The 20,135-nt window shown below is 46.4% G+C and overlaps 1 protein-coding gene across 1 annotated transcript in view; it reads left to right on the top strand.

Moving 5' to 3' along the window:
• The window catches only part of SLC30A9 (solute carrier family 30 member 9), a 201,967-nt gene that overhangs the window by 129,553 nt on the left and 52,279 nt on the right, over positions 1-20,135 (top strand). The window contains exons 9-10 of the mRNA XM_082243525.1: positions 871-973; positions 14,006-14,061. Coding sequence (XP_082099651.1) covers positions 871-973; positions 14,006-14,061 — 159 coding nt within the window. The remainder of the gene's footprint in view (positions 1-870; positions 974-14,005; positions 14,062-20,135) is intronic.

Raw genomic sequence — 20,135 nt, 5'->3', positions numbered from 1 at the left:
ATCTGTGAATGAATCAACTACAAGTCCCGTCTGCCACCATGACAGACATCTTGTAGTTCTTATTGAACTGTGAGGGCGCTGATGAGCACCCTCCTAGTATGTTACTCCTCATGCACTTGGGAATTGAGAGCAGACAGCTGTACTGAGTGTCTGTGATCTGCTGATTGTGGGTGCAATGCTCTGCAGGCTCCAAAGAAAAGAAAAAAAAATGCCAATTTTTTTTTGTTTACATGGAAAAAATGTGCATTTGTTTATTTTATTTTGCTTTAGTGAACTTAGCTGCTAACCATTTATTTATCAAAGTATGTAAACAACCATCAAAAAATATTAGTAGGCGACACCCACAGACCATTCTCTTTAACTGAATAGCTCTACCTAAGCAGCAACCTTACCTTTGGGGTTATTTACTAAAACTGGAGAGTGCAAAATTGAGTGCAGCTCTGCATAGAAACCAATCAGCTTCAAGGTTTTATTGTCAAAGCTTTATTGAATAAACTGACGTTGGAAACTGATTGGCTACCATGCACAGCTGCACCAGATTTTGCAGGCTCCCAGTTTTAGTAAATCTGCCCCTGTGTGTATTTATTCAATGGACTAAAGAATTCTCTGTGTATGTTTTATGTGCAATGCCTTATTTCGCCAGCAGGAGGCATTAGTAGTAATGACAGATGGTCTGAGGGTGAAGAATAAGTTAGAAAAAAAAAAAGATTAAAACCATTTATAAACTGAACAGGTTTGTTTGTTATTTTTAGATCACTAGGTATATTGTGTTTTAATGCATAGCATATGGTAAATTAAGTCCCTTTGGCTGCCAAGTTCTATGAAAAATTCTGATTCATATGTGTATTTCTTTGTTCTCTCTGAATACAGAAATGGACTAAACTTTTTCTTCAAACTTTTGGCCTGGGTGTATACTGGCTCTTCTAGCATGTTTTCCGAAGCCATCCACTCGTTAGCTGATACATGTAACCAGGTAAGATGAATGGACTCTTGATTAGGTCTTGGCGCATACAAGTTGTATTTCTTCTCAGCCTCATTAATGTGTTTTCCATTCAGAGATTAGCAGTTGCTCCTTTCCTAGAGTAGAAGGAGTAATACCTGATATCTCTGTGATGTTTAGGATTTGTCCTATCCATTGTTATGTCACTTCTGCTATCGGTTGAGAAGACGTTTACAGACAAAATTCCATAGTCTGGTCCAAATTTCACATTTTAACCTTTCCAAATCTACCACTAGATGGCACTGTGCTTCATTAATGTTCAGCTACATTGCAAAGCATTGCTTTCAAGAGCAATCCTTCTCTTGGTTCTGTATGTAAACATTTAACCTCTTCATACAGTTACGTCTTTGGTCAGCTAAGAAAAAAGTTTTGTTGCTAACAAACTATAGTACATAGAAAAAGGGGAAAAACAGGAAGTTGATGACACCACGACCTTATCCCCGAAAAGGGGGATTGAAACAGAACTTTTTAGGTACTTGAGATACATACGTGTACACAGAAGATATAAAATTATATATATTATATTAGACACATAGTTGAATTAAAATGCAAAAAAGAGTCCTATCTATAAAGTGCTAACAGCATAAAAACAAATATAACCAAACATGGTTAGAAATCTGTAATAGACACTAGATAATGATTGCATTCAAAAATGCATAACTGCATAAGACCTTACAAAGTGAAGTGTTAACAGTCCTCTACATGTTTCGCAGGTCATAACCTGCTTCTTCAGGAGGATGATGGTTACGGTCACCCTAAAAATATAATGGCACCGTGTAAGAACCGAGAGCACGAATACAGTAGTGTACATATGGGGTACATGTCAAATCATAAATCAGGAATGTATAGAAAAATATATACAAATTGTGCATACATATGTGTGAATCATAGATAAAACGGGGGTAAATACAGGGAAGAAAGTCCAGCTCACCAATGGAAAATATGGCAATTGCCCACCGTAGCAGGAGGGCCCTACCGAATCCAAACACTCCCCTCGGCAGGCATGGGGGACTCATAAAGTTGATAACCTTTTTTTTTTTTTTTTTAATTATATTTTTATTTTGGTTTGCAAAGTTGATAACCTTAATGGTAAAGGATTTATAACACAGTATGTCAAAGTGAAGAGATGTGCACTAAACAGCATTAACAGTTCCTCTATAACACTTACCTTCTGATAGTAAAAAGTTAGATTAGGATGGGGATTTAAGCAGAATGTTTTGCCCGTTATAGAAGCGGTATGTGCAGGCAGGTGTTAGGAAGAGTAGGAGATGGTTGGCGTCCCATTTTCAAAAGTAAAAAGGATAATAACCAGATGGAATTGGTAAGTCTTAAGTCCAATCTAGAATACCATAAACATTGGAACAATTAAAGGGGAGAAAAATGAGATGATCGAAATGAACATCATCGCAAAATGTCCTAGGTATGAAAAAAATTTACCTGCACAACAGTTCCAAACAGGCATATGCCGCACTGGTTGGGAAAAGAGATAGACAAATAAGCAGGCAGAACGCCTGTTTATGTAGTCCCCAACGCAGAAAGGAGCCAGGTCTGATGTGCCGTACTGCGCATGCGCAGAGTTCGCAAATACGCAGACTGGCCACGGTCCAGACTGGAGTGCAGCGCACGTAAGCGGGGAACAGCGATAAAAGCCTAACCCCATCTGACACATCACAAGTCCGCTGCGGGCGATAGAGGCAGAGCTTATCTTATCCCAATTGCCCCCTCTGGGGTCCGGGGGAACACTTCTAATGCAAAGAACTTAAAAAAGTAATAGTACTCCATTTCCCTCCCCCTCCTCGGTCAGTATAAGCACATCATATATAATGACATTATTTTCATCTTCCATTACCAAAAATCTCAATTAGCCCTATCTAACTGATAATAGGAAAAAGATGGGATCATATCAGGGTAATTTAACCAGGGCTCCCAAATTTTACAATTTTTTTTTAAATTATTTCTATTTTTATAAATTTGTTGTTCTCTGAATAAAGCATAATTTATCAATCAATCTCCAATCCTCCTTAGAGGGCGGGATAGGGGATAACCATTTAGCCGCTATCTTCTTTTGTGCAATAAATAACAACCTGTTAAGTAATGTTTTGACCATAGATAATAATGATTCGTCTGAAAAAAGCTCAAAAGACAAATTTTGGGTTCCAGCGGAAGCTGGGTTCCAAGTACGCTATTTATTGTGTTCACCAGATCGCTCAAATATAAAAATAATTTAGGACATCTCCAACATATGTAGAAGATCGGCAGATGTTTGTCAGCATCTTGGGCATTCCGGGGGATTCCCGTCTGCCCCATCGAAACAATTTGATAGGTGTATGATATGTTCTATATATTATGAACATATATCATAGACAAATAACTTAACTGCTTCAAAATTGAACCTATGTGGCGACCTATCTTGGTAAATTTACCACTCGTAGAATAGTAAAGATGGTCACCAATGCTTTGGCGAAATTCACGTATAGTTTTGCCAATGTAGAATGCTTTGCATTCACATGTCCTCAAATAAATTACACCCTTGGTGCTGCAAGTCCGCATGTGTACGAGATGAAAAAAGTTCACCGTTGGGCAGTTTAAAGGTGGTACCCTCGAGAATCCAAGGACAACGAGACAATCTTTCAGCTATACCCTGGATACTCCGCTCCTCAAGAGACATGGCTTCCATGATCTCGCCAATCACCTACTCTACTCTGGATATTTGGGGCTCGATACACAAGTTCATTAATGATCACAAACAGCAAACTGTTTGTGGGCTTTTTTGTACATCATCTTTAGAAGAGGCTTACTTCTGGGAAGACTGCCATGCAGACCAATTTGATGCAGTGTGCAGCGTATGGTCTGAGCACTGACAGGCCGACCCCCTCACCCCTTCAACCTCTGCAGCAATACTGGCAGCACTCATACGTCTATTTTCCATAGACAACCTCTGGATATGACTCTTCTTTGGTCAAACAAGGCGAGGCCTGTTCTGAGTGGAACCTGTCCTGTTAAATTGCTGTATGGTCTTGGTCACTGTGCTGCAGCTCAGTTTCAGGGTCTTGGCAATCTTCTTATAGCCTAGGACATCTTTAAGTAGAGCAAAAATTATTTTTCTCAGATCCTCAGAGTTCTTTGCCATGAGGTGCCATGTTAAACTTCCAGTAACCAGTATGAGAGAGTGAGAGCGATAACCCCAAATTTAACACACCTGCTCGCCATTCACACCTGAGACCTTGTAACACTAACGAGTCACATGACCGGGGAGAGAAAATGGCTAATTGGGCCCAATTTGGACATTTTCACTTAGGGGGTGTACTCACTTTTGTTGCCAGCGGTTTGGACATTAATTGCTGTGTGTTGAGTTATTTTAAGGGGACAGCAAATTTACACTGTTATACAAGCTGTACACTCACTACTTTATATTGTAGCAAAGTGTCATTTATTCAGCGTTGTCACATGAAAAGATATAATATATTTATAAAAATGTGAGAGGTGTACTCACTTTTGTGAGATACTGTATAAGAGAAGTTTAATGTTAGAGTTTACATACACATGGTCCATAATATTCTTTTGAAAGGATTTGAGCAAACTTTCCTGACCTGTTGCTCTTGTATATAAATTGGACGTTGCAATACTTTCCTCAAACCAATTGCCAAGTGAGATGACATATCTGGGAATGTTCTATACACATTGCATACAACTTACAACATGACATATTGCTATATGGTTTAAAAGAAGCAGTTTTAAAAAATCATAGCGGGCTAAATTAAATGGAAAGGTCATTGTAAAGCCTTTAAATTTTAAATGGAATTTGTAACATTTAATATAAAGTATTATATTAAGAAAAATTGCTGTAAGATATGAGCCACACCCCTATAGACTTCAGACAAAATATAGGAAAAAAGTGGGGCTTTGGAGGCTCAGATGAGGTGGTCAAAAGACTAAACGCCACACAAAATATATTTAAAAATGCATTTTATTAAGTATCAATTAAAAAAAGGGGCAAGAACCATGCCTAGAGACACACATATATAATGAACACATATATTAAAAATCAGAACTCTACGTAGGTAACCAGATGGTACAAGTCTCAAAAAAGTTGTATATGGTCCCTGTGTTCCCAACGCGTTTCGCTTGACTTCGCTTCTTCAGGGCTTAGGGCAGAGACCAGAGAACCAGCTAGTGTTCCGAATTGGTGCAGATCAACGATCCGGACACGATGTATAGAAGATAATAATATGTCTAAATAGACATGGACCATATATCCAAATTATATTATAAGACGTATCGGTACATCTACTATTTAGTGTTATTTCCTTCACATTAGGGCAGAATCATTTGGGCAGGCAATCCTGTATAGATGGTACACAATATGCCCGGATATCCAGGTCTTCCGAATTTTTGTGTAAACTCAGGACGCTATATATGACGATCCCGGGTGTCCATAACTATATGGAAGGGACTTGTTGCCCCTTTACGTGTCCTCTCACAGCGCAGCCTGCCTGAATATAATTATTAATATAAAGTATGTTCTTTTTTTAACAAAAGTGTTGTATGTCATTCTTTTATTTTTTTAACAAATTAATGAACACTACGCATATTTGCAAGTATAAACTCTTGCATCCTGCCTTTTTTTCTTTTCCTGTGTTTTGTGGAACGGTCATTACTTACTCAGGTCATTGGTAACATTGCTATCCTTCTAGTTAACCTGTTTGCACTGAACAGTTTATAGAGCAGCATGGCTGCAAACCAGAACTCAAGAGCAGAAAGTCACCAGCACTCCAAGAAATGTGTTTCAGTAATCTTTGTAAATATAACGCATCACATAAGTTAAACTACCATATTTTGAGTCCTTGCAGAGGCCCTTCCTTTGGACAACTCAGTGACAGCAGGCCAGAAATCAAAACAAAGTCATCAGGGATCCCCATTTAGATGTGTATTATCTTGTTGGCTGCCTGGATTACATGTGATCTTGGGGATGAACAAAAAAAATATTGCATATACAATTGTTACGCAAGCCATGCTGTACTTGAATGTTATTAAAAAATACCTTTTCAATCTGCAGCTCTGTCATCTTTCTATAAAATTCAATGCAATATGGCTACCTAGAGTACAGTTGGGGTACAGCGCTTCCCAGAAAAGTAATTTCTCTTACGTCCTCCGACAGTCGCCGCCTCTTCATATTCGTCACATATGGGGGTATTAGACTTTGCTCCGAAGGAGTAGCTAGGCAACAGAATATGTTAACAATAAAGCTTTAACATATCCCACCCTCAAGGGGTGGTCCCCTCAGTCAATACCCTCCTACTTCCTGCAACCATATCTCAGTTTTAATGTCTAGCTTGTCAGGAGTGGCTGGCTCTCTCTGTGCTGGGACTTTTTGTCCCAGACTCTTTCTTCTTTTTGGTATTTTGTTTGAGTTTTCTCTCTACCTTTACTTAGCTGTTATTTTTGTCAGCATTAGTTAGTTCTTCGGACGAAGAGGATCATGCGGACTGGGTCTCGGGCTGATCCCCCTGGTCGCAGGTCGTGGGTCAGTGGCTTCCCAGTCTGCCATCGAGCGTTCAGCCAGGTAACGCTCCTGGCACAGTGAACGACCCATCCCTGTTCAGTGCAGGGATGATTGGTGAGGTGGCTACCTCACCGGACGCTGTGCGGTTTCTGAACCGCCATTGTGTGCGTCTTGAATTGCGACTCTCCCTGCCTCATGTGCAGCGGCTTGTTCGCCTGTGCGGGTTCCCCACGCCATGTGAGGTAAGTGTATCTATGTGGGGACCTGTCTGTCTGGGGGGGGTCTCAGTCTGGGACTGTGTAACCTGCCTTTAATCACACTGCTTGTCTCCCTATCTCTCGGCTGCATGCTGTGGGCTGCAAGGGGGGGGGGGGAGCTGTATGACACTGAGTATGTCAGGCTGGGCAGTGTGAGGAGCTGTGTGCTGTGGGGCATGTTTTTAATGGCATGTTGGGGCATATACAGCGATCGCTGCGGCGATCTAACGTGTATCCATATAATGGGATAATATTGTGTGTGATTTTATGCACTGTGGAGCGGCGATTTCGGCGCCAAACGACGCCATTTTACCGGCGCCCGCTCCGGCCGCATGGTTTACATGCACGGCGGCCATTTTCTTGTAGCCTCCATAGGCTTACATAGAGCGCCCTGGCAGCATCACTTCCTCTCTCCTGGAAGCACCGATCGAGGCAGCAGCAGCAGCGGAGTCTCCTCAGGTTTTATCCTTCTATTCCTGTGTTCCATTGCCTGTATTCAGTCTGTATATTCCCTGTGGGGGTCTCATTGTGCCTGAGTGTGGTGCGGTGGGCTGCGCTTGCCGCGCTTGCTGTAAGGGGGCAGTTAACCCTTGGTTGTCTGGCATACAGGGGCAATGGATTCTCAGGAGGGCAAGTTTCCCACAGTATTGGTGGAAAGCCAGGGGACCGCTGTTTCCCCCCCAGGGGGGGATTTAGCCACTATTGTGGCTGGCCTTGCTGCACAGGTGCAAATGCTGGTGGCTGCTCAATCTGCTAAACGGCCCAGAGTTGCTCTGTCCTCTGATTCTGAGGGTGAAGGTGATGGGGCTGTTCTGGCGGGGACCCCCCTATCGGGGTCCCGCTCCTCTCTTGATCTAGTGGGGTCTGAGGTAGAGGCTGAAGTTGAGGGGGTTGATAATTCTCCCCCTGGCTCGCCTGAAGAGCTTGCAATCATGGATGAGTTGATTGCTTCCATTAAGCAGACGCTACGTTTGCAGGACGAGGTGTGTCCCCCCGCTGCCTTGGCGGCTTATGGGACGCAGAGAAAACGCAGGACGCCGCAGGTTTTTCCCTGCAATGCTGATTTTCAGCGCGCTGTTAAGGACCAATGGCGCGATTTGCGCAAGCCTTTTGCGGTACCAAGTAAATTTAAGCTGCGTTATCCTTTCTCGCCTGCCACTGATGAACGGTGGTGTGTGCCTCCGCCAGTGGATCATGCTATTGCGGTTTTGAACAAAGCCACTGCGATCCCTGCAGAGGGATCCCCTGTTTTCCGTGATGCCACGGATAGGAGACTGGAGTCTCTTGCCCGTCATACTTATTCTGTTACGGGTTCTATGCTTAAGGCTCTGTTTGCTTCTCTCATGGCGGCCCAGGCGATCGCAAGTTGGACGCAGATGCTTAGGCGCGTCCTAGTGGCCGATTCGGCCTCGGCGGCGACCCTGGATATGGTGGATCAGATCCACCAGGGTGTCATGTATCTGTGTGATGCGGACCTGGACCTGATTCCGTTGGCCGCGCGTGTGCACAGCGTGGCGGTGTTGTCTCGCCGCCTGGTTTGGTTGAAATGTTGGTCGGTGGACCAATCTTCACGTAAAACCTTAGCCAATCTGCCTTATGATGGGTCTCGCCTTTTTGGGGAGTCCCTGGATGTGTTGATTAAGGGGATTACCGGGGGTAAGAGCACTCTCTTGCCCCATTTCCCCAAGGCTAAGGGGGCTTCTGGGAAGAAGCATGCTCATTTTCGGCCCCCTCAGGGGTCCTTTCGTGCCTTTCGGCCGCACTACAAGGGCAAACCGTTCAAGGGCCAAGGCTCTCAGAAGAAGCCCTGGTCTGGGAAACAGAAGTCCGGTCAATCCGGACCTGCGGCCCATAACAGTTCGGCCTGTAGGGGCGCCCTCACCCAGTTTTGGGGTGGGGGGACGCTTGCTCGGTTTTCTTCAGCCCTGGTTGGCCCGTGTGAGGGACAGATGGGTTCTGGAAATCGTTCGATCTGGTTACAAGATCGAGTTTCTCTCTCGGCCGGAGAGCAGATTTTTTCCCTCAAATCTTCAACTGTCTCCAGAGCGCCTGCGGGATCTGCACCTGGCGGTGCGGGACCTGAGGGCTCAGGGAGTGGTGGTTCCGGTGCCTCATCGGGACAGATTTCGGGGGTTTTATTCCAATCTGTTCACCGTGCCCAGGAAGGAGGGCAAGGTTCGTCCGATTCTGGACTTGAAAGCTCTGAACCGCTCTGTGCGAGTTCGCAAGTTCCGCATGGAATCCCTGCGCTCGGTGGTGGCTGCCCTGGTTCCGGGGGAATTCATGGCCTCCATCGATTTGAAGGATGCGTACCTTCACATCCCCATATTCGAGGGTCATCAGAAGTACCTTCGATTTGCCATTGCGGAGGATCACTACCAGTTTGTGGCGTTGCCCTTTGGGCTCGCCTCGGCTCCGCGGGTCTTCACCAAGGTGCTTGCACCGGTTCTGGCATTATTGAGAGCCCAGGGCATTTCTGTCCTGGGGTATCTGGACGACATTCTGGTTCGGTCTGCAACCAGACAGGGTCTGGAGAAGGACCTGTCTGTCACAATGCAAACTCTGCAGGAGTTTGGTTGGACGATAAATGTTCCAAAGTCGACACTGAGTCCGTCGGTTCGTCTCCCCTATCTGGGAATGATACTGGACTCGGTGCAGGCGAAGGTCTTCCTGCCGGAAGACAAACTCAGGACTCTTCAGGAGGAAGTCAGGTCCCTCAGGGACGTTCCACACTCGTCTCTGCGGACGGGTATGAGATGTCTGGGATTGATGGTCTCGGCCTTCGAGGCGATTCCTTTCGCGCAGTTTCACACGCGGGGTCTCCAAGCGGAGATCCTGTCCAGGTGGGACGGGCGACCTCAATCTCTGGATCTTCAGATCTCGTTGAGTCATCGCACCAGGGAAAACCTTCTGTGGTGGCTCCAGTCCCCGTTGGTGTCCGGGGGCAAGTCGTTTCGTCCGATCTCGTGGACGATAATCACCACGGATGCCAGCCTGTCGGGCTGGGGTGGTGTTCTGGGCGTTCTGTCCGCCCAGGGGACCTGGTCGGAGGGGGAGTCTTCCCTTCCGATCAACATTCTGGAATTGCGTGCGATAAGGCTCTGTCTTCATCGCTGGACGGACCGGCTGCAGGGCTGCCCGGTTCGGGTGCAGACGGACAATGCCACGGCGGTGGCCTACATCAACCACCAAGGGGGCACCAGGAGTGCCCGAGCGGCTCGAGAAGTGGCCGACATTCTGTCTTGGGCCGAGACTCATGTCCCGGCGATAACGGCGGTTCACATTCCGGGAGTGGAGAACTGGCAGGCGGACTATCTGAGTCGCCAGACCCTGGATCAGGGGGAATGGTCTCTCCACCCGGCTGTCTTCCAGATGTTGTGCGCGAAGTGGGGTCTTCCAGATGTGGACCTGTTCGCGTCTCGCCTCAACTACAAGGTGAAGAGGTTCGTGGCAAGGACGCGCGACCCTCGGGCAGACGCGTCGGACGCGTTAGTGGCCCCGTGGCATCAGTACAGGCTGATGTACGCGTTTCCACCGATTCAGTTGCTGTCCAGGTTCCTTCGCAGGTTGCACTCGGAACGCAGCACGGTGATTCTTGTGGCACCGGACTGGCCTCGCCGGTCCTGGTACGCAGACCTCGTGAATCTGGCGGTCGACGCTCCTTGGCGTCTGCCTCTTCGAGACGATCTACTGTCTCAAGGACCGATTTACCATCCTGCTTTACAGTCGCTGGCTTTGACGGCCTGGCTGTTGAGACCGAGGTCCTGAAGGAGAAGGGTCTCTCTCCAGAGGTCGTTCATACTTTGATCAACGCGAGGAAGTCTTCCTCGGGGAAGGTTTATTACCGTACTTGGAAGGCCTATTTTGCCTGGTGTGAGTCCAGGGGGTTTTCACCCCGCACGTACTCGGTTTCCCGTGTGCTGTCTTTCCTTCAGACGGGTGTCGATCAGCGTTTGGCGCTGGCTACGATTAAGGGTCAGGTGTCGGCGCTGGCCGTTCTGTTTCAACGTCCCGTGGCTTCCATCTCCTTGGTTGGCGCTTTTATTCAGGGTGTGCGGCATCTGGTTCCTCCTAGGAGGGTTCCTTTGCCCCCTTGGGACTTGAATCTAGTTCTATCTGTGTTACAACGTGCTCCTTTTGAACAGATCAGGGAGATCTCGTTGTCTATGTTGTCCAAAAAGGTCGCCTTTTTGGTGGCGATCACTTCGGCTCGCAGAGTGTCGGAACTGGCGGCTTTGTCCTGCAAGTCTCCGTACCTGGTTGTTCATTTGGATAAGGTGGTCTTGCGACCTAATCCTTCTTTTCTACCGAAACGAGTTTCGGAATTCCATCTTAACGAGGATATTGTTTTGCCTTCGTTGTGCACGAAGCCTAAACATCCGAAGGAGGTGAGATTGCACTCTCTGGATGTTGTTCGGGCGATAAGGGTTTACCTTAAATCGACTGAGTCTTTTCGTAAGACTGACTCCTTGTTTGTTCTTCCAGAGGGTCCTCGGAAGGGCATGGCGGCTTCCGCCTCTACCATTGCCAAATGGATCAGGCAGACCATTGAACAGGCCTATGCCTTGCAGGGGAAGGTTCCCCCTGTGCCTGTGAAGGCGCACTCTACTAGATCACTGAGTACGTCTTGGGCCTGCCGTCATGGGGCTTCTGTAGCCCAGGTGTGTAAGGCGGCGACTTGGTCGACCGTACACACTTTCACAAAATTCTACAAAGTAGATGTTCAGGCATCGGCGGATGCTTCCTTTGGCCGCAAGGTTCTTAGTGCGGCTGTTCCATAGGGTCCCTTGTTGGGGACTCCTGGCTGTTGGGATAGTTTTTTGTATCCCCTGGTTTTTTTGTCTTTTCCTGGGTTGTTGCTCCTGTTGAGCACTTATTTTTGCTGTTGCCCAGCTGGTTTCCTTCCTTTGGTAAGGTTCCTTTCTTTGATGTGGAGACTGCGTTGCCTTTTCGGCGCGGATGCGTTTCCCACCCCTCATGTTTGCACTGCTTTGGGACGTCCCCATATGTGACGAATATGAAGAGGCGGCGACTGTCGGAGGACGTAAGAGAAAACGGAATTTTTGTAAAATCTTACCTGTAAAATTCCTTTCTCTGAGTCCTCCGACAGTCGCCGCCCCCGCCCCTCTTTTGGGGTTTGAATGTATACTCTACTGCTATTCCACTAAAACTGAGATATGGTTGCAGGAAGTAGGAGGGTATTGACTGAGGGGACCACCCCTTGAGGGTGGGATATGTTAAAGCTTTATTGTTAACATATTCTGTTGCCTAGCTACTCCTTCGGAGCAAAGTCTAATACCCCCATATGTGACGAATATGAAGAGGCGGCGACTGTCGGAGGACTCAGAGAAAGGAATTTTACAGGTAAGATTTTACAAAAATTCCGTTTTCCTGCTTGTGATTGGCTCACTGATTTTCCGAATACGCTATACTAAGATGAAAGTCATATTTTAGGCATACTCTGTAACAAAAATATTATATTGGTAAGATACTGCTGAAGGGTTACTTCTAAAGGGATGCAGGCACTGCAAGGTTCCCTTATGGGAACACTGCAAGTGCATCGGCCAATAATTAATAAAACGGTCACTTTCATTCAGATTTACTCTGTACAAACAGGCTTTTCTTAGACCAGAAACCAGTAGAAATCTGCAGCAGAGTTTAATAAAATCCTAGATCACCTAGAGGGCATTGTCTTTTCTCTTCAAACTTTTCTCTTAAACTAAATGCACGTAGGGGCTGCCTTCTTCCAGCATATTCTGGGCTGTTTATCTGGTGATTACATTAGTGTAGTGCAGTATGTACTAAAGGAATAATAATTGTTATGGCTCCTGTCATTGAAGGCATTCTATTAAACAGGTACGTGGGTCAAATGCCCCTCTTGCTGACACTTCTGGTCTGCAGTATTATTGCTTTTGAAACTATATAGTGCAAACTGACTGCAGACAGGATGAATGTAAATAAAATCCGTGTTTACTCTGGCCTTGGACTATGATGATGCCTCTCCCTGGACAGGTAAGAGGCTATTTCTTAAAGTGGAATGCTGAGATAAAAGTAATCCTATACATGCTCCTACGCCTTTCTAACGCCTATGCTAACTACACGGTAGAAGGATGCATATACTTACCTATTCTCAGAACACTCGTGATCAGCTCCCCTCTGCCAGCTAGTGTTGGCATCAGGGGAGAGGAGGGAGCGCCAAGTATTGACAGCCCATGGTCAGCCTATGGGTGAATTCACCGCTCAGGCATTCCAGCTGTTGTTGGTGCTCTCTCTGCTCTTCCTTGTAGCCGACACTGGCTGAGGCAGGGGAGATCATGTGACCAGGCTATAGCAGCCTGAGAACAGGTAAGTATATACATATTTCTTCCACAGGGTAGTTGATATAGATATTAGAATGTGGTGGGGGGGGGGGAGGGTGCAGTTTTAAGATTACATTTTCCGGTTTATCCCAGAATTCAACTTTGAGTTGATCGGTGTCGCTGAAAGTATTAAACAAGCTAGCAAGTATATTCTGGACTTGTTGAAAGCCATCGGTTTAATGTTGGTTTGCTCAGTTGCAATCTGACAGGTGCATATGGCCTTTAGTTAATCTCCCTAGAACTTGCATTTGACCTTCTTTAAGTAGGTTTTGTAATCCCATAGATTTTGAAGCAAACAAATTTCCACAGGCACTGGTCCTTATACTTGTTGGGGTTCATTCACACTTCTGAATTTTTCATGTTTTATAATGAATTTTGGGTGTACTTTATATACAGTATCATTTAGCCTTGTAGAGCTGTTTCTGTTGGAAACCATACCTAAAATGCAGCAAGTGGGATTTTTAAAAACCGCCCTACACTAAAACTCAGAGGTGACTGGGATTTGGGATGTTCTTGAGCTTATTCCTTTCCAGTATTTAGTATTCTAGAGAGAAACAAAATACTAGAGGACTTTGGTGACCACTTTGCGATTCAAACAACAATCCTCTAACCTAACACTCCCCATTCGGTCCTTTTCATTGAACTGAATGTAGAGTTGAAGTGCTTACGCAGGTCTGCCCTGTATGATTCTGACTAACGGCTCGCTGGCTTCCCTGTATCTGATAGCTGGGTTTAAATCTTGCAGGAAGAGCTGTGAGCAGCTTAATATACAGTAAGTGTAGCTGCACTAAAGTTACGTTTTTAAATTCACAACTTGCCTATATACTTGTAGTATAAGAGAATGTTGTATGTGCTTTTATTTTCACCTATTGTCTCTTCCTTTTAGGCACTGTTAGTACTGGGTATAGCACAGTCTGTGCGGACACCAGATCCTGGACATCCGTAAGATATTTTTATTATTGACACCATTAATTCCGCTTTATCTGATATTAATTTTTAGTTTTTGACATTTAATGATAAAAGAAAGCTATAAAACATTTTATTACTTTTGATTTGTTGGATATTCAGTATGTTTTGCTAAAATTGAGGGAAATTTTTCCTAGTCAGGTTTTTACTGTAGTCTACCCAAGTAACTTTTCGTGCAAAACTGTGTTAAACTTCCTGTTTTTACCATCTGAAATGCATTTCCATATATTCCCATGGAGAATACATTAAGGGCTGTTGCAAATGTCAGGGGCTCAACAAGAGTATTTTGAGATTACAGATTTGAGAAAGGAAAAGGGATGTTCACATCACAGCGATGTCTTAGTTACCCGGCCTGAAAGTAAAGGGAACTGTAAGCAGGACGGCAATCTAAACCTCTTAAGAGGCCTGTTATTTTCAGGCAGAAGCTGGAAAATCGATGTACAGTTCCCTCACCTGCTGCAGATCATTGAAGATCTCCCTGCTTGTAGACCCCATCAAGCGTATATTTTAACAGGACTGCCTAGCCCCATCCATGTACAGTATATCTGATCTGTTTACTTTAGTGTGATGCAGTCCAACCTGGGAAAGTGGTTCCTTTTCCATTCAGGATATTTTATGTGAAATGATATTTAGGACTGACCAGACAAATCAGAGGCTATGCTTGTAGCAGAATTCGTCTTTTAAAAAAAAAATGTTGTTTGTGCGTGTGAACAATTGTTACCTCCCCTGGGGTATATCCAATGGCCATTCACCACTCTTGTCTTTTGAAATCACTATTGAGGAGGACATGTGGCCATGATTGGAAGTTAGACAAAGGAGGTTTAGAACAAACCTAAACGTACCTGTTTTTCAACGGTCCTACCCAGCGCTACAATCTTCAACTGGATGCCCGTTTCATCCTTCTTCATTGACTGGCAAGATGTCACTCCATGATATGCACAGGAGTCAGTCATCCCGGCACACAGGAGCTATGCTGGCAATGTAACCTGAGCTGTGCATGTCTCTTCTGCAAAAAAGAGCCTGCCTGCTCGCAGTTTGTCACAGTGGAACTATAGTTCCGCTTTAACCTTCATTTGCGGCAAGAGTCTTTTCTGTTGAAGCAGTAAAAATGTGTAACTAGCTGAGAGAACTTTAAAAAAACTTGTAGAATGTCCAACCATGTTTTATGTTCTACTCATTTTTGGGGTGTAACATAAAACATAGTCAAGGTTCACAGCCCCCCATACTCAATGTGCCCCTTTTTACTGAATTTGGTTTTTTTTCTACCCACAGACTCTTGTCACTTTTTTAATTCGGTGCTGCTGTGGCTTGCTTCACCTCCCACAGCCTACATAATCCATCCATTCACAGAGACCACACTTTCAATTCATTGATACTACCTCCAGCCCTGTAACTAAAGGTCTTTGCCTTGGTATAGACAGCTGGAGGAATAGTCTGCAGAAGACTGTGTGTTGTACCCACAATCCATTAATCACGGTTGCAATGCTTTGCAAGCTCCAATGTGAAAAAGTAATTAATGCACACTTTTTTTTTTTATAATCAAAGTTGATACATTTAATAAGAGGTTGAATTAGACTTCAATGCCAGATAGTGCAGCTCTCGTTGCACAGGCAGCCAACCTCAACCTCATCAGAGCTGTGGCTCTCCTACACAGAAGGCATGTGGGCTGATTTCCTAAAACTGGAGCATGCAAAATCTGGTGCAGCTCTGCATAGAAACCGGCTGCCATTTTTTTTTGTTTTTTTTTCCTCTAAGCTTAATTGAACAAGCTGAGTTAGAAGTGGATTTGCTATCATGCACAGCTGCACCAGATTTTGCGCACTCCAGTAATAGTAAATCAAACTCATTGTGTGGTTTGTGCACCCCCTTTCACCTTGTTTTCTGTATGTTCACCTTGGATGCTTTTTTATTTGCTCATTCCTGACCAAGAAAGGACCAGAAAATAAACCATCCAGATTTGACATCTGGGGGTCATGGGAAGGAGGAACTGATCCCCCCCATCTCTGCCACCTGTTGTACATTTAAAACCCATATAAAAATAATTGTTCTGATATCACCATGGAAGAATTATGAAGAGCAGAATAAAGTAAAAGCAAGCCATTGTCCACAGCTACAAACCAGATTTTGGCTCTCACGATGATTCTGGTTGCTATGAGAAGCTGCTTGACTTTTCTCTGCTGCAGGTTTTATACAGTGCATCTGGAAAGTGATCACAGTGCTTCACTTTTTTCCACATTTTGTTATGTTACAGGATTGAATGGATTAAATTCATTATTTCATCTTGCGTCCTCTGACAGACGCAGCTCTCAATGCTTCTTTACTAATGGGTAATGCGCCATCTACAGGCGTAGACTAGGCAGTGAAAAGTTTTCACTCGACACTCCTATAGGGGGGGCTGTCCCTCATGACATTACCCCAGACACACTGTTCTCTAAAATCATTTTCTTGCTTCCTAGTTTAGGAGTAGGACCTAGGTTTCCTGCTGGGACTTCGGTCTCAGTTTCTATTTTCTTTTGAAGATGTTTGTTTATTTCTTTTTACTCACTATCGCTAGCTAGTGTCGGGGGAATCCTCCTGGTGAACTGCAAGCGACAGCCGAGTTGTGGTTTCGCACTGGATAATCTAGATCCTTGTGGTCTCCCAGCCTGGCCAACGAGCGTGCGCAGGGTGTGGTCCGCCCAGGCCTCGCCACAACAGAGCCCCGGTGGATGGGGACGAGCCTGCGAGCGGATGCTTCACTGGGACGCATTGACCTGGACTGGCTGGTAGCACCCCCACTCAGGGTGGGAGACGAGCTGTTTTGGAGAGGAGCCCCCTGGTCCATGGTATGGTGAGTGATGCAACGTCCCCCGTTTCCCTGGGAAAGACCTCTGAGGGGGAGATGGGGCCCACTGCTGGGGATAACAGGGCTCTATCTCTCTGGAAGATCCCTCAGGCCTGTCGGGAATGGGTCCTGCCCTTCCCACTCCGGCTGGGGGTGCTATAGCAGCGTCTGATGCCGGGGGGGGCTGTGATGTTACCTTGTCCTGGGAGGTACTTTTTGATGGATTCCTGCGGGGGCCTCATCCCTGGTTTTCCTGGGTGCTTGTCCCCTTTTTCGGCCACCATTTTAGGTGTGGGCATAGGCCGCTTCTGTGTATGGGCAGCGGCCATTCTCCCTTAGCCTCCTGAGTGGCCGCCATTTTAAGTGTAGGCAAAAGCTGCGCTGTATGGGTGGCGGCCATTTTCCCTTTGCTTCCTATGTTTTTCTATTGGCACCATTTTGTTGTGGCTTTTTGGCTACACAGGCGGACTCGGCCTCTAGTGATGTTTGGTCACTTGCTGGAAGACTTACTGCAGAGCGGCTGATTCTCAGGGTGCTAGTACAGTAAGGGGGTTTTTTAGTCCTTTGGGCATTCCTCGGACATACTTGGCTCCTGTCAGGACACATTAAAAGGGGACTCCGGCTTTAGCACGGTGTAGCGGTGCGGACAGAGATCGCAATTTTAAGGGGCAGTGTACTCATTTTTTTTTTCTCTGCTACAAAATGGAGTCCCAAGGTGAAAATTTCCCCTCTGATTTTATTGTGCATCCAGACCATCCGGATCACCTTCTCTGGTGTCTTTCTGCAGCCTTAGAAACTCTGGTGTCAAAGGTGGATCTTGTGATGAAACAAGTCTCTACCAATAAACAGCCGATGCCCTCTTAGTCCTCTGATTTAGAGCCTGATGTGGTTGCCACAGACAACACCCTCCCTGAGGGATCCTTGTCCTCACAGTCAGACAGTGAGGAGTCCTCCTCAGCTGCAGCGCGGGAACGCGCTCTGGTGGAAGCACTGATTCGTTGGGTAAGGGAAACATTGCAATTGGATGATGAGCCCACACAGTCAGGAAAGTGGGTTGTCTTCGGCTCCCGCAAAGCCCAGAAGTCGGTCAGGTTTTTCCTTGTTCCGAGGATTTTCACGATATTGTGAATGAGCAATGGCGGCGCATTAAACACATGCTGGTGGTTCCCAAGCGCTTTCATCGCCGTTACCCCTTTGCAGACGTTGGATGGTGTCACCTAAGCTGGATCACACTGTTTCCAGGTCGAATAAATCTACTGTGGTACCTGTAGAAGACTACCCAGTGTTTAAGGACCCGTTGGACAGGTGTATGGAATCCCTTTCCCGCCACCTGCATTTGTTGGCGGGTTTGATTCTAAAACCTATGTTCGCCTCCTTCCTGGTTTCTCAGACGGTCACTGAATGGGTCATGGTGCCTAGGAGCAACTTGAACGCTGAGTCGGTTCCTCCAACTCTAATTGAGCTTACGGATCAGATGGCCCAGGCCATGGTGTACCTGTGTGATGCAGCCCTGGACACGGCTCCTCTGGCTGCCAGAGTGTCTGTGGTGGGGATCGCCATACGCCGCATGGTGTGGCTGAAGAGCTGATCGGCAGACCAGGCTTCTAAGAAGGCCGTAACTGATCTTCCCTTTTTGGTTGAATGTCTGTTTGGTGACTCCTTGGATGAGTTAATCAATGGTCTAGCGTTACTTTCAAGAACCCTGGACGTCTCTGATTCCAGACAATTGGGTTCAAGAACTGATTCGTACAGGGTACAAGATCGAATTTCGATCTCGCCCAGCAGACAGGTTCTTTCCATCAAATCTCCATCTGTCTCCGGATTGTTTGACAGATCTCAGGAGGGCAGTGCAGGATCTCCTTGCACAGGGCGCAATTGTCCCGGTTCCTCAGTAGGACAGGTTTCAAGGGTTTTACTCCAACCTGCTCTTGGTGCCCAGAAAGGAGGGCAAGGTGCGTCCAATTCTGGACCTCAAGTCCCTGAACCACTTTGTGCAGGTGAAGAAGTTTCGGACAGAATCCATTCGGTCGGTGGTGGTGTCTTTAAATCAAGGGGATTTTCTGGCCTCCATCGATTTTAAAAGATCCGTGTCTGCACATCCCTATTTACGAGGGTTGTCAGCAGTATCTCCATTTTGCAGTGGCGGAGGATCACTTTCAATTTGTGGCATTCCACTTTGGTCTAGCTTCCGCTTCCAGAGTCTTCAGCAAGGGTTTGGCTCCGGTGCTGGCTTTGCTACGCAAAAAGGGGATTGCGGTACTCTATCTGGACAATCTCCTGTTAAGGGCGAGCTCCTGTGCCACCATGTCAGGCAACCTGACCAACACGGTTCGGGCGCTTTGGGAGTTTGGACGGACCATCAACTTTCAGAAGTCTGCGCTGACTCCGTCAGTACCTCTGAGTTCTCTGGGCATGGTTTTGGACTCCTCTCGTGATTGTCTTTCTTCCAGAGGAAAAACTCCAGATCTTGCAGGGTAAAGTCAAGATCCTGATGGACAATGATTTTTCCTCCCTGTGGATGTGTACGAGGTCCCTGGGGCTGATGGTGTCGGCCTTCGAGGCGGTTCCATTTGCCAAGATTCTTGCGAAGTGGAACAAGGATCCACAGTCCTTGGACAGGATGATATGTCTATGTCGTCCCACGAGGTCGGAGAGTTGCTCGCTCTGAGCCAGGGCAGGTCTTTTCTGCCGCTATTGTGGACGGTGCTCACCACGGATGCCAGCCTGCTTGGCTGAGGTGGAGTGCTGGACAACCTTTGTGCCCAAGGTATGTGGTCGCCGGAGGAATTGTCTTTACCGATAAATGTCCTGGAGCTCAGGGCGATCAAGCTCTGCCTGCTCCATTGGACGCCTCGGCTGCATGGTCTTCCGGTTCAGGTGCAATCTGACAATGCCACGGCGGTGGCTTACATCAATCACCCAGGGGGCACCAAGAGTGCCTGGGCGGCCAAGGAAGTGGCTGAGATTCTGACTTTGGCCAAGGCACATTTTTCCGGCTCTCTCTGCAGTTCACATCCCAGGAGTGGAGAACTGGCAGGCGGATTACCCGAGTCGTCAGGTTCTGGATCAGGGGGAATGGTCCCTGCATCCAAAGGTTTTTCGCCTCATGTGTGCCCAATGGGGGAACTCTAGAGGTGGATCTTTTTGCATCTCATCTAAACAAAAAGGTAGAGAGGTTTGTGGCCAGGGCTTGAGATCCTCTGGCCAACGCCACAGACGCATTGGT

This window comes from Pelophylax lessonae (genome assembly GCF_965119305.1).
Source record: "Pelophylax lessonae genome assembly, chromosome: 1".
In the NCBI taxonomy this organism is placed as follows: domain Eukaryota; kingdom Metazoa; phylum Chordata; class Amphibia; order Anura; family Ranidae; genus Pelophylax; species Pelophylax lessonae.
The sequence above is the reverse complement of the archived record's forward strand: the minus strand, read 5'-3'. Positions and strand labels throughout refer to the sequence as shown.